Source organism: Rissa tridactyla, chromosome 7, assembly GCF_028500815.1.
Source record: "Rissa tridactyla isolate bRisTri1 chromosome 7, bRisTri1.patW.cur.20221130, whole genome shotgun sequence".
Taxonomy (NCBI): domain Eukaryota; kingdom Metazoa; phylum Chordata; class Aves; order Charadriiformes; family Laridae; genus Rissa; species Rissa tridactyla.
Window position 1 is genome coordinate 7,717,331 of NC_071472.1, and position 14,139 is coordinate 7,731,469.

A 14,139-nucleotide genomic window follows, 5' to 3' on the forward strand; every position below is an offset into this window, starting at 1 on the left:
GACCTCTAATCTGTTAACTACTTTTTGCAGGATTAAAACCATAATCTTGAAGTAGCACTGGAAATTGGCAAGAGGCAGTGATGGACCCTGTGTCTTAGTCATGTTATCTCTGTGCTATTCAGAGCAGGGGAATATTATAATCTGCATAAATGGGTTTCTTACCGTCTTTGGTTTTGGGCGCAGTAAACTACAGCAATCCAACCTGAGAAGGAAGAAATATATCCCCTTGTTCATGTAGTATATTCAGTCAAGTAGTAGCATAAGAACTCAAATGCCAAGAAGTACCATCCTTTTAAAAAAGCAGACAGGGATAAGTAGATTTGTCTTTTGGCTAGGGGCTTGAAGCTGAACATCTTCCCCTCTGTTTTAGGGGAGCATCTGAGTGTAAGTTTACCTTTACTCACGTAAATACCTATTGCTACAGCATTTTGCAGAATCAAGTCCCATATTAGTCCCAAGTCATTAGTCTACATTATTCCCAGAAAGGTCACTTTTCTTCCAAGTACTTCGATTCATCAGGTGAAAGATTAAGAACTGAACACGCATAGGACTGTTCTTGCCACTTCACATGTTTGTGTTTGGTTGTTCAGGGACAGGATTTTTTGTACACAACATGAAAATTAATGCTAGTTTAGGCACCTAAATTCTTTACTTTTCCTCTGTAAAATATGTTTCAAAACAATGTTTACCTTGAGTTTCCACTTAACAGAAGTTACAAACGCATCTTTAACAAAGCGATAGCCTTCAGAAGAGAACAAATAGTTGCTTGTCTACACAGCAAATCAGTGCCTGTGCTAAAAATAAACAAAACAGGAGCAGTCCCTTATGGTGTCTGATCAATGTCTCCCTCTTTTTACTTATATGGGGAAACATTTAAAATGAAAGGCAGGATAATGTAAATAAATGCTTCAAGAAGAGGAACAGCAATAGTGGTTCTTTGAGAAGTTCTAGTATTTGTGTTATTTTCTTTTCTCACATTTGAAGGGATCCAAACCATTAGTATGTGTTCATCCAGGTTTCAGAAGACTCGTAGAAGTTTAAACAAGTGCACTGAAAAAGTTCATGTTTGTAAACATTTATTTTCTTGAACTGAAAAAGGCTTGCATCAGCACACATTGTACAGCCTTGCAAATTACACAAATTGAAAAAAGTTTGTTTCATTTATGTGCAATGAATCTTTAATGTCCAGTGAGCATCTGCAAATGATGAAAACTTAAACCATTAAAAAGGTTTCCAGCACTTATCGAACACAATTATCTTAGCGTGAAAAGGAAGATAAAGAGATCCATACTGGTGGGAACACAATTAAAGTGCAAACATTTTATCACTTGTGAAGATACATTTTAGTTTCTTCACATTTTTGCTAAAAAGAAGAAATATTAAAATGTGATTCTGTGAACATTCTTTGTAAGCTATTCATATTCCCCTTTAAATAATTATTAATCTTGCTGGATCAGAAGTGAATCCTTCAAGGGTACAACCTACTTGTAATTTCTTTTGACGTTGCTGGAATGAATATCTCAAAAGAAAATGACCATCTAAGGAGTTAGTTACTAAAATTATATATTGGGTTTTTTTTTTTTCCTTAAAAAAACAAAACAAAAAGCCACAGGGGACAAAGAATAGGTTAACCTGGAAGATCTGGGGTAGTTTGCTAGAAAATGAGTGTAATTCCTTGAAAATGGTTCTCTTTTCCCCTCCACCAATCCTCAGGTTTCTGCCTTGGAATGGACAGCTGTGTGCTGGCTGTGAAAAGGGATTATAAAATACAAATCTGAGTATGGATTTTTATGAACATTTGCTGTACAATAGAACTTTGGATCTGATACAAGAATTCAAAAATATAAAACAAAACTACTATAAAAGTAGGGGGCATTTCAACAGCATTCCTTGTAGAAAGCTGCCTGTCTCAAAGATGATTCCTTGCTATTGTCTGGGATTAACTCTGTATTTTTTTTTTCTTCATCTTGCTGGATCACTGGGTTATTTATTCTTCAATGGCTAATGTCATATGACAAAACATCCCAGGAGTCTCTACGAAGAGAACAGAAACCCCATAACATCAAGCCAATCAAGGAGAGGAGGACATGGAAGTAGTAAAGGCTGAGTGTCCACTGATGTAACTGCTACTGAGAACTAGCCCTTTCCAGAACATGAAAGTCATAGTGCTTCTTGCTTGTTCTCAGCCTGAACTTGTTCACTGAGGTACTACTTTGTTTCTTCAATGCATTCTGAGCAGCTGACATTGTAGGGAACGTCGCTAGAACCGTGTAAGTGGAAGCCAAGTCACTAGGTTTGGATGTCTCAGTGTTCACGCTACCGTCTCCGCTGCCACAGTAACGACGATGGTGCTGCTGCTGTGTTTGTAGACATTGCGAATCCCGTAGCCACCGAATCTTGGCACCAACTTTTAAAAGTTCTCCAAATAGTTTTTCTGCTTCCATACGAGTTATGCCTTCTGGCAGTTCAGTAATTTCTAGAACTTTTCCCACAACTGAAATAAGAAAAACATTGAATCTAAATTGGCCGTTGTACTTAATGATACAACACACACAATGGAAAATGAGTTATTTCATACTTGTATCTCCAGTTGGCTGATACAAGTACACAGACATTACATTTCTGGTATTCTAGACAGCCTTTTGCTTTCACATTTAGCACTGCTTACTGCCACAAGCTTACAAATAAAAGCTGAGAATACAAAATCTCGAGAGAGGGAAAAATAATAAAATAACATCTAATTTTGCAGCAGGTTTGAGAACTCACTATAGCATCTCACTGGGTTTGTTTTGCCTGTTAATTCTTCACACATCACTGTGCTAAAAAACTAGTCTGCCTTTTCCCAAAAAATCCTTTCCAGTAAATTCTTAGAAAAGCTGATTTATTTGTAACTTTCTGCAGAGTTGATAGTAGGTGTCACTTGCAAAAGAAATTCTTTCCAGTAAAGCTATGAAGATAGAGGATGTCAGGTTTTATCTGGGTGACATCTTTACCAACTCCCAAGGAGCTAATCCTGTAGATCTCCTAATACGTCCCCCAAATCCATGTGCTTATTCATATTAGAAGGTGGGGGGGGGGATGACAAAGAGAAGCACAAACTAATTTGTGGTTTATGGTTGATTTCACATTTTATGCAAATAAAAGGAACTGTGGGTATGTATATTTAATATAACAATATTTAATGTAACAATATAATAGAAGTTATGTCCAGTAAACTGACAAACATGCCTTTCCATTTAGTACTGTCCAATCCTGATCTTCTCTGGTCTTTTCTCCAGCCTTCAAAACTACACTTTTCTCATTTACCCTCCCTCTTCCCCTCTCTCCAAATCAAGTCCCCATCCTTATGTTTACAGTGTTTGCCATGTCCATTTCTGTCCAATTCTCTTTGTTCTGGCCCTTTTCTCACCTGTGCTTTTTTTGTTACATTCCCAGCCCATCACCATAAGTCATTTTTCTGGAGGACTATGTCAATCAGCAATTCCATACCTGATTCTCCTGCACCAAGATCTGCTGAAGCAGCCTTCTTTGCTGGTTTCTTTCCCCTGTTTCCATGTCTATTTCCAGGTTGACACTGGAAAGATTGACATAAATGATGTACTTTAGTGACAATGCACCAGTATCTTAAAATTTCTAGGTTAGGTCAGTGAAAAACGGTGCAGAGGAATGTCTGGAAAGTAATCTGCGCTACCATGGTACAGAAAAGATTTTCATGTCCAATTTTAGTCTTGGGAGTTTAGCAATCCTGCAGTCAGGCACATTCAATCCTTGGCTCCAGAAGAAAGGGAGAAAGTGATGGGAAAAAAAAAAAATAATCACCTTAAATCTTCTTGGAAGAACACCCCCCATTCCCTGCCCCCTGGTCCATCATATCTTCTGACTGATTTCAGAGAGAACTGAGCAAGCTAGAGGTAGGGGGTCTGTGTGTCTGTCCCAAAAATTAAAGAGATGGCAAAACTTTTTAGCTTTGCTAAGACCAATATTTTGGTTTTGTTTTTTCTTATAAGAAACACACCCACTCTTTGTTTAGAAATACCTACATATATTTTCTATTTTTTTTAAATTGTTATTCAAATTAAGGAAAATCCCTTTAGCAAAAATTCTCTTTGATTTTTGGAACCACTGGCAAATTGATTAAAAAAAATAAGCCATAATCTACACTGTGCCCAAAGCTAAATTTCAGGAAAATGTTTCTTTTTTTTTTTTTTAATTAAAAAAAAACCCACAAGAAGACAAGAACAATGAGAAGTATCAACACAGAATAAAACCATTACTGGAAAGCAAGCACCTTCCACTCAATTACTTTTCTAATGCAATAACATATTTCCCTATTCACGGTGGTTATAATGGTAGCCCTGAATTATTTTTTTTCAGTGTTGCCAGGAGATTGTTCTCTTTTATACCTGTTGGCTTGTTACTTGTCCACGTAATAAAGATGGTGGATTGTATTGCAGGGGTTGGCCAAGCAATGGGTATCTGGCATCTCCTTAAAGAGAAAGGTAATTAGAAGGGTTTTTCTGTTATATGAAATCTTCCTCCAAGTTCCTCTTACTATGTATATCTTACACAGAAGAGAAAGCAGAATAACAATGCACAAAGTAGTGTATTTGGCTAGGCTAACAAAGTAAGATTTGGCACAATTAAATAAATATAAGTCAGTCACATACTGGTCACAAGTGAAAAGGTACAAGCTTTCTTGCATTTAAGGATTACACTGAAAGACACACTAAAATTTTTCTTCATTGCAGTCTTATCTAACTCCTCTCCTTTCAAAATGAGCTTAATAAGACTAAAGCTCCTCTCAGTGTAGTAGTTTAGTAATTTTCATGGTTATATCCCTGATCCCAGGTACATCCTCACATTCCTGTTTGCTCCAAGGATCCCCAGAGACACTGGAATAGAAGTTTTTAGTAATCACAGAAGATTAAGGAAGTTGAGAGGTATACTTTACAACAGACAACCTGGAATTTTTACAACATGGGAATACAAAGCAATGACAAAGATTATGCAGCAGCTAAGACAAAGACAGACAAGAAAAAGTTTTCTTTATCGGTAAGGAAGGCGTGCAGAATTTTCCATAAGTATTCCTTTAAAGTCACTCGTTCTGTAAAACAGGCCCATTCATTTTGAGTTTGGGAACGATAACAAGACATCTTTGCTCACTGACAAAGAGGTTTTTATTATTAGGTTTTTACGTGTTATCAGCTATCACATCTCAGTGAAAACTGCCTATTTTCTGTTTTTATGTTAACACGGCAGTAGAGGACTGAAATTCTTCTACAAGGATTTTTTTTTGTCTTTGTGTGAGTACTATCGGAAATACTAACTGAAGTAGCAGCAGTACTGGCTACGGGCTCTAGTCCCATCTGGCTAGTTTTTCTACAAAGGAATGAAGAATTCTCGCTTAGGCAGTGGTTCGATTCAGGGCATCATCAACTAATAAGTGAGTCTGGCAGAACATTCACCTCAACATCACATTTCTATATCTTTTCCCCCAAGAGACAATATGCCCACCTAATGTATTAAGATCCACTAGTCCCACATTATTTATTTCATTTTTGTAGCTCTAAAATTATATCCCTTGTGACAGTGTGTATCAAGTTCTTGATTTATGGTTAAAACTTGAAGTTAAATTACATCAAACACTTTATTAATATTTTCAATGCTGAAATGGGGAATTTCACATATGAGAATGCTAGTGGGTTATAGTAGCTTTCACCATAACAAGATGATCAAAAGCTTTTGAGAACACAGGGGACGATATCAGTGCAGAGAGATAAGGTGAAATTTTACATGATGCTTGAGTGGGTAAAATTTTGATGATGCCGCTTCAATAGCATTGCCAACTGTGTCCTGGGCTGCATCAAAAGCAGTGTGGCCATCAGGTCGAGGGAGGTGATTCTGTCCCTCTGGTGAGGCCCAACCTGCAGTGCTGCATCCAGCTCTGGGGCCCCCAACATAAGGACATGGACCTGTTGGAGCAGGTCCAGAGGAGGCCATGAAGATTATCAGAGGGCTGGAGCACCTCTGCTGTGAAGATGGGCTGAGAGAGTTGGGGTTGTTCAGCCTGGGGAAGGGTCCGGGGAGACCTTATAGTGGCCTTCCAGGACCTAAAGGGGGCCTACAGGAAAGATGGGGAGGAACTCTTTATCAGTGAGTGGAGCAATAGGACAAGGCGTAGTGGTTTTAAACTGAAAGAGGGGAGATTCAGATTAGATATTAGGAAGAAATTCTTTACTGTGAGGGTGGTGAGACACTGGAACAGTTTGCCCAGAGAAGCTGTGACTGCCCCATCCCTGGAGGTGTTCAATGGTGCCCCAGGCTGGATGGGGCTTTGAGCAGCCTGGTCTAATGGGAGGCGTCCCTGCCCATGGCAGGGGGGTTGCAACTGGATGATCTTTAAGGTCCCTTCCAACTCAAACCATTCTATGATATGATATTCTATAATATTACTACTAAAGCGAGCCACAGTTCATTAGAAAATCCTCCTATAACTTGTATTTTAAAACATTCAAATAGAAAATATACACAAATTTTAGTTAACTAAAAATATACCTTGTCCAGGGACAAAAGGTCTAGAAAACTGGGACACAATAGAAAGAGGTGTTAATGTGGGACGGATGTTCTTCATGTTTGATAGCTGAGCTGGTGCTGGTGATTGGGCCGGTGAGGTGACAGGACTACCTAGTTGAGGACTATGCTGCAACTGGAATAAACAACAAGTTAGTGTTTTAAAAAGTACCTAGTTGAACAAGCTAAACAACACCTACAGCATTTAAAGACCTAAGTAGAGTTAAAATAGCTATATTAAGTATAATTGTAGCAGATTTTTATTCCCCAAAAAGAGCTTTTGAAAAAACATGCAAAGATGCAATTTATGCCAATTTTAAGTCATCCTGGAAAACAAAACAAAACCCTCATACCTGTGCAGCACCGTCTAAAGTGCTAAGTTCTGTGGACTTCTGCCCCCTTTGATGATCACAGTAATATTTATTCTGTTTCCACTGTGGAGGTGAATGGTTCCGAGGCTGAGGGTTGTTAGGTATGTTTAGCTGCATCATTACTACTCCTCCACCTGGTGGTGATGCTACCGCTACAAGACAAGAAATCAACAGGATACAGTCAGTTCATCATACATTTCATTTTTCATTTTAGCAGAACAGATGCGAGTTTAAAAAAAGCTGAAATAACATAAGGAATGTTTTCCTAAATAAGCTGAATTCTAGAAAACTAGAGCGGTATCTTCTGTACAATTACATTTCCACTACCAGATACATCTGCAATAGGTAACTCCTCTATTTGAGAGGACTTCCCAGAACTAAGACAGATAGTGGAACCACTGAAACTCATTATTGAGAATATTTTTGAAAGAAGTCTTTCTATTTAATTGTAGTTGAAGGTATTCAACATTCATGGTAGTTACTGTCAGAGCAATGTGCTGAAGAACGTGTGGTATTAAGCAAACATGCTTTATTTAAAAATAGAAGCTACCTAATTAGTTTCACATGATATACATCAATATGGACTCTGAATGTTTGATACGATACGATGGCATACAGTAGGAAGACCTGGAATCAACCTTTAGTCTGAGGCAGAATTACCCCCATTTGCAAGTTCTATACAAGAATGTTTTTCTGGGCAGAGACTGCAAATTGATCCCCACATCCGGCACCACTTCGCTGCTGTGGTAGCTACAGAAACACCAGAGTCAGGGGAGAATGGCCGAACAGCCAACACCATTCCATGAGGTTTCACATGAGGAGCTGTGATGAGAGGCTGCCGAGGGAGCAGCCGTCCTCCCCGTTTGACCTGGCTCTGGCCCAGGTAATTTATATAACGTCCTGTTTACTTGTAAATGGTTGTTTGCAATTTCCTTCTCTGCTCTACCTGCTGTTTACACCATTTCTCAGAAAACACAATTAAAACACATGGTTTAAACATAATTTAATCATCCACCTTTAAAGAGGGAGTCTACAGTCTTCTTAATTTGCTACCTACGTCATAGCATTAGTTAGGAGCAGTCAGATACAGATTATAAAATGCTTTCGTCTTGTATTTTTTAAAATGAGCTATTGTTTTCACTACCCTCAGGCTCCGCAAAAAGACCCCTTCAAAAAGCAAACCAAACCATGTAGGATAATGAACTCATAATATTAAAACTATATTATCTTTTGTAATTTGTATTCTGAAGTATTTGCTATATTGATATTTATAAAAATAAATGAAGTAATATTAGCAAAGTTTTCACATCTGTACTTTCTTTTTAATGGCAGAAAGTTCTACCCATGTGTTACAGATTAAAATGGAAGCATCAGATATCTGGCCAGCTTTAGCACAGGATATAAATTTAAGAGTCCCTGCTCTGTCCCTGTAAGGGCCACATTGCAAATCTTTCTATTTTGTTGCACAGCAAAATAAAATATAATTCTGTTTACGGACAGCTACTACATAATCGTAATAAAATAAAACACAACAGTTTCCAAGCGATAAAGCCATAAACTTATCCCCATATGTAAACCTGAGATGTACCAAACATCTATATACACACCACATTTTACACAAGAAAGTTTGATTAATGTCTATGTTTTATGCATATATTCATAAATATTATAAATTATACTTATTTACACCTTACTGTTTTATATTATTGTATTTTATTCTGCAGCACTCTAGCATGCTCTTTTGACTTATCTCTGTTCTGTGAGAACTGAACTTCCAACAAAAACATGCTTGTCTTTCGAAACCATCTAAACACCATTTCTAAAAAAATGTCAGAACCTGAAAATGGTAATTAAACTGCAAAAGAAAACTTTGTACATCCAGAAAAAGTTTTTCCACAGCATTTCAGTAAATGAAAATAAATGACATTCTTTTTGTAAACAAGCATCCTGCCAAAAACGAAGTGTCATAGAACGTGTAAGTCAGTTCGCAAACACTTTATCACCTGTCAAAACCCATGAGAAGGGAAACCCAGAAGAAATCCTTGAAAAAGCTTCCCAGATTTGCCGTCTAGTCCTCTATAACTTTTTCAAATGAAAAGAAACACAACTCTGCTATTTGTCTGCGTATGTCCTCGTCCTTACCTCAGTGGCCTTGATTCATCTTCTCAGTATCACTTACTGAAAAGCATGCTTTTCTTTAGTCTCTCAGAATTTTTTCTCCCTGTGTTAGAGGGGCTTCCCCTTTCCCCAAGCGTCTTTAAATCACAGTTTAACTGGTTTGAACCAGGCCTTCAAAACTGCATAAAACCAGCACTTCCAGGATAGATTAGGAAGGTAGAAGAACCAATGAGCACAAGAACAATTTCAGATATCCTGAAACAAGTCTTCCAGAATTAAAGCCAAAAAAGCTTGAAGCAGAGTCGAAACAAAACCAAACCTGCCCATGAACTATAGTACACTGCTAATCCAGCTACCTTGCCGCTTAACTGCATGTTATCTGTTTACTAATAAACAGGTTCTAAAAATACCTTAAAAGATAAATGTCTGTAAGAAACACTACATCTATAGTAGAATCTAAGTCATTGACCTAGGTTTGTTTAACCTATTGCTTGCAAAATACTGAGATAGCAGTATTTGAGATTACCCCTTTTTGGCCAACCAAACGTCTAATGTATCAAATTCCCTATTGGTAAAACAAAGACAGCACTGCTATGATGTTCTACAACCTCTTGTTTGGAGGCTAACCCTAGTGCTCTTAATTTCCTGAGCAGTCCATCAATTTTATGGTTGGAAATTCAGAGTTTTTAAGTGTTTGGATATTAACATTTATAAACATTTAATGGATATGACAAGCTTTATGTCACCACTGCTTTCACACACCACTGAGGCTGCTATTCATATATCTTCTAAAAATTACCCAAATGTTTTGTAGATCAAAACATTCCAAACACGATTTAAGTGCTTCTGCTAAGTGACACTTATCTGCTGAAGGCTGCCCCCATGAAGTCAGCTATTGTTTCACTTAAGTTCCAAGTTGTCATTTTAGAAGTTACAATAATAGCAATTCAGATGAAGTATTAAAAAAAAGGAAACAAAACTATTTGCAGAGATGGCACTCAGGCTGCAGTTGTTCTAGCAGTTAGCCACGAAATCAATCTGATCATTTACAACAGATTTCTAGACAGAATGGCTTACATGAAAATCCCAATAAAATATACCTTTTATTGGCTGCATGATGGAAAGACCAGTGGGCGAACTTTTACATGATGAAGGTGGAGACACTATGCTGTAGTGCACAATGGAAGCAGCCTGTTGTGGCTTTGACTTTGATGAAGGTGGCAATAATGTAGGAGGTGATGGCTTCTGACTTGAATGGTTGCTATAAACTATGAAAGTAAAAGCAGTAAAATAAGGCTACCATAAAAACAAAACACCCCACACAGCCTTGGAGTATTTCATTTAGCTTTTTGTCAGGTCAAAAAGCTACCTCTCCTCTCTATCCAAATGCAGAACACTTATAGTTTTCACTGTCTTCTCAGAAACTCTTAAGAAAATCGCTACTGCTACTCCATTAAGTGAAATCTAGAATGCTCCTTGAGTAGAAGAGCCAAGTATACTGCTTCCAAAACATACCTTGCTTGTTCTATCAATTGCAAACCCAAATCTCAAAGTTTTCAGACCCATGGAGCTATTCAGGAAAAGATGAAAGTCATTCTGCTAACAATGTATAGTTCCCATGTCTGTCTCAACGCACAAGCAGACAAGCAAGGCATTATGATGCACGTTACCGAATTCTAAGAAAGTAACTTTAGAGCTTTCAAAGATAAACAAATTGAGATGTCAAGTTAGCTTGCCTCCACTATAACTTCAAAAATGGAACACAGAAGGAAATATAATACAGTATTTAATTATAAATAAAACCCTTAATAGCAAATATCCAATCACCCAGCATAATAATAGCAAGTCTTTCAATAAAACCTTTATTCCCCCAACCTGCACACGGCTGTCCTTGAAGCTGCTGAGAGTTGCATGGTGATGATGTTCGAGGAAACTGTATCTGCTCTGACCCAGGGGGCTGCAAGTATCCTACTGATGAACTGTAACAATAATAAAAAAAGAAAAAGAATATGACTAACAGGCATTTACACTACATTAATTTATTCAATCATGACTGCTGCATTTGCTGTCCACACATACTGCAAATCACTGAGATTTTAATTTTTAAAATCAATAATATCCCCATCTACCCCCAAATCTACTTATTCTTCAGAAGACTGAAGTTTCACATCTCTTCCTTGGCAAAAACTTATGCCCTGCAAACATTAAAAAGCTGTACCAATTCACCTATTCCGATATACTGTTTTTGTGTTGATAGGGCTATATCGGTATAAAGACATGTAGAATAAGAATGAGACAACAGTTTGTCATCTTGCCCAATTAACCAGAAGTAGGTCTTAGTTAAACGATCACCACAGAACCTGCCATGAGGATTTCCGATGCTGGAGGCTGGCCCCATGCAGCTCAGACAGCTCATTGAGCACGCCTCTGCTTCCGTGGAAAGTAACACAGCCTAAAGAGATGATTGCCTTTCCATGGCTTTACCAAATTGGGCACGGGAAAAGGAATATGACTCAAGAACATAAACAACCTTTCATTTGTTTGTAATATGTAGGAAAAGAATAACTTTACAAGTTTATTTATGCCAGGTATTATTCAGGGGAAAAACAGGTAAGTAACAGGCATAGGCAAATTCTATCATACCACTAACTGATCGTACTGCCAGAGCCAGAACATCAGCTTGGTGGACCATAATCAGAATGCTGCCTATAGAACCCTGTACTCATTTCTGTACTAACAGATAAAGTAAACATTCTGAAGGTACAAGAAAAAAAATATTTTATTAATTCAAATTCTGGAAAAAAGTAGCTGTAATCCTGTTCAACTTAACGTTTTAACCTATGTTGTCACAAGAAGTTTGTTCCATCCTTTGTCCCACAGTTCAATTACATAATTTCAATTTAAAGATCCCCTTCCATTAAATCAGACAAAACTCAGTGAAAACTAAACCAGATAGGTTTATATCTGTGTGGATATGTGCTCTCACACAGCTTCTCATCTGTCTGCTGATTATAGTTTTCAGTAGTGACCTGCAGGTTTGAGACTACTCAGTTCCTGCAGAACACTATTCTGCTTTCCTAGTCAGAGTGCTGCAACATAACTATTTGGATAAAAGCAAGATGCTGTCATTAGTTGCTAGTTTGCTCTGAATTCCTAAATGTTCCCCTGTTCAAAAGACATTCTAAATGATGCAAAAAAATCAAGCAACAAAACTTCAAAAAAAATATCTGGGATTATGTCTACCTATGGCTTCATTGAACCGCAAATATAGCTACAAAGAAAAGGGTAAAAAGAACCTTCAGATACAAAGAATAAGAATTCAGATTTAAGTAGATGAAGCCATGCAGCGATGACATAGATACTATTTAAGTCTCTGCGCTCACAAAAGGATGAAGCAAGCTGCAAGCAAGGTATTTTTAAATGATGCACATTTGTAAGTTCAAAAAACTAGAGAAAGGAAAAATTGTAAGAAGCATTAATCCTAATGGATCCTTTTAGGTATCTGTCTATCTGTCCTTTCACAAATACTCAAATTGTGTTGGGGACGCAGATGCATACACAGGAAGGTCTGTACATGTAGACCAATTTCCTGTTACCAAGGTAGGTAAAGAAAAAGTTATTTATCAAACAAAAGCCAAGCACAGGAAAGAGTTCCTATACTTGTTTCATAGCCAGCTTTGTGCCAGCAGGCCTCATTAGCAACACGGACAAAGTAATCTAAGCTTCTTCCAAACAAAGCTCCAAAAAGGAAATCAGTCTTTTTCAGGCATTCAGATTCCCTTTTCTCTACACCTTATTAAAGTAGTATCTTTGACAAAACCAGTGAATATGGATGGTCATCTTAAATGTTACTGCAAAAAGGCGTTGCTGCTGAACACACTGGTGTTTCATGTATAAGAAAAGGAATGAAGAAAACTTAAGACAGGGAACTCTAGTAAAGTATTGCTGAAAGTGATATGGAAACAATGTTTTCCAGTCTAAGAAGTATGTCCCGATTAAAGTAGTACTGGTTGTTTTAGTTAATTGCAGAAGAGCAAAAATAAACAGATAATGAAGTGCCTGTAAGTTTGCTGTTGCAATATATTTTAATATACACAACACTATAGCAGATCCTGTCAGTTATCCAGGGCAATTAAGCCTATTTGCTGAGAAATCAAATAATGGAGTTAAACTCACCTTAAATTATTCTGTTGACCTGATGGAATGACACTGTAGTAAACTGGCATTCCTGTTGTGGGCAATCCTTGATTTGACTGACTGGGAATTATAACAGGCTGTTGATACGTCTGCTGGGGCACTGCTTGCGAACCTTGAGGCACCGAAACCTAAAATTGAAAACGCAGTAAGATTTTCATCTGCAGCCAATGTTCTGTTCTTTCTCTTGACCATCACCTAGTTTATATTAGAATTTTTAAAATAAACAGAAACTGAAAGATCTGCTGAAGTTTTCTAAATCCAGAAGACTAGAGATAACAATAGTTGAAATAATAGTGCTTTATTAAAAAAAACACACAAACAATTTTTTATCTTCATCCCCCAAAATTGAAGTGTTGGTTTCAAATGACTCCGTCAATTAACAAAAGAGATTTTCTCTACAATAGAAAGTGGGGTGATGGGGAGGGAAATCTGATGAGCTTTTTCTTCCCCATCCTCTGAATCGCAATTAAAGACAGCACTTGGCTTTCACCAGGACTAGAACTTGTACACTTGTGACAGATTTTCTTCTCACTTCAATTGTGGGGGTTTTTTTGTTTTCTTGTTTTTTTTTTTTATTTCTGTTCCCAAAGTCACCTTTGACACCTGCTTGCAGCTTTCTACCATTTACAAAGCAATGCGCTAAAAAAAAAAAATAATTAAAAAGTCATTCAAACACACAGAAGAGTGATTGGAAAGTTATGAATAAATTACCCACCTGATAAGATGGCACTGAAGGGTATGGAACAATCACACCTTGAATTTGATTCCCAACATTGTTGTGTTGGCCACCGACTAGATTTTGATTCTGAGACTGCTGAACTCCAACTAAACCCTGGTAGTTTTGTTGCTGGTTAGGCAAAACCTGGTAACCTGAAATTATACA

The 14,139-nt window shown here is 37.5% G+C and overlaps 1 protein-coding gene across 15 annotated transcripts in view; it reads right to left on the reverse strand.

The window, feature by feature from the left end:
* Window positions 1-1,063: 1,063 nt before the first annotated feature.
* R3HDM1 (R3H domain containing 1) overlaps window positions 1,064-14,139 on the reverse strand; it is an 85,028-nt gene continuing 71,952 nt past the window's right edge. For 9 of the 15 annotated variants that reach the window (XM_054207898.1, XM_054207901.1, XM_054207902.1 and 6 more), the window contains 9 exons: window positions 13,972-14,126; window positions 13,236-13,384; window positions 10,920-11,038; window positions 10,160-10,327; window positions 6,924-7,093; window positions 6,556-6,706; window positions 4,404-4,486; window positions 3,490-3,574; window positions 1,064-2,494 (listed from right to left, as the gene is read on the reverse strand). In XM_054207898.1, coding sequence (XP_054063873.1) covers window positions 2,127-2,494; window positions 3,490-3,574; window positions 4,404-4,486; window positions 6,556-6,706; window positions 6,924-7,093; window positions 10,160-10,327; window positions 10,920-11,038; window positions 13,236-13,384; window positions 13,972-14,126 — 1,448 coding nt within the window. In that variant the 3' untranslated portion in view covers window positions 1,064-2,126. The other 6 variants (XM_054207905.1, XM_054207908.1, XM_054207899.1 and 3 more) reach the window with 5 other exon arrangements.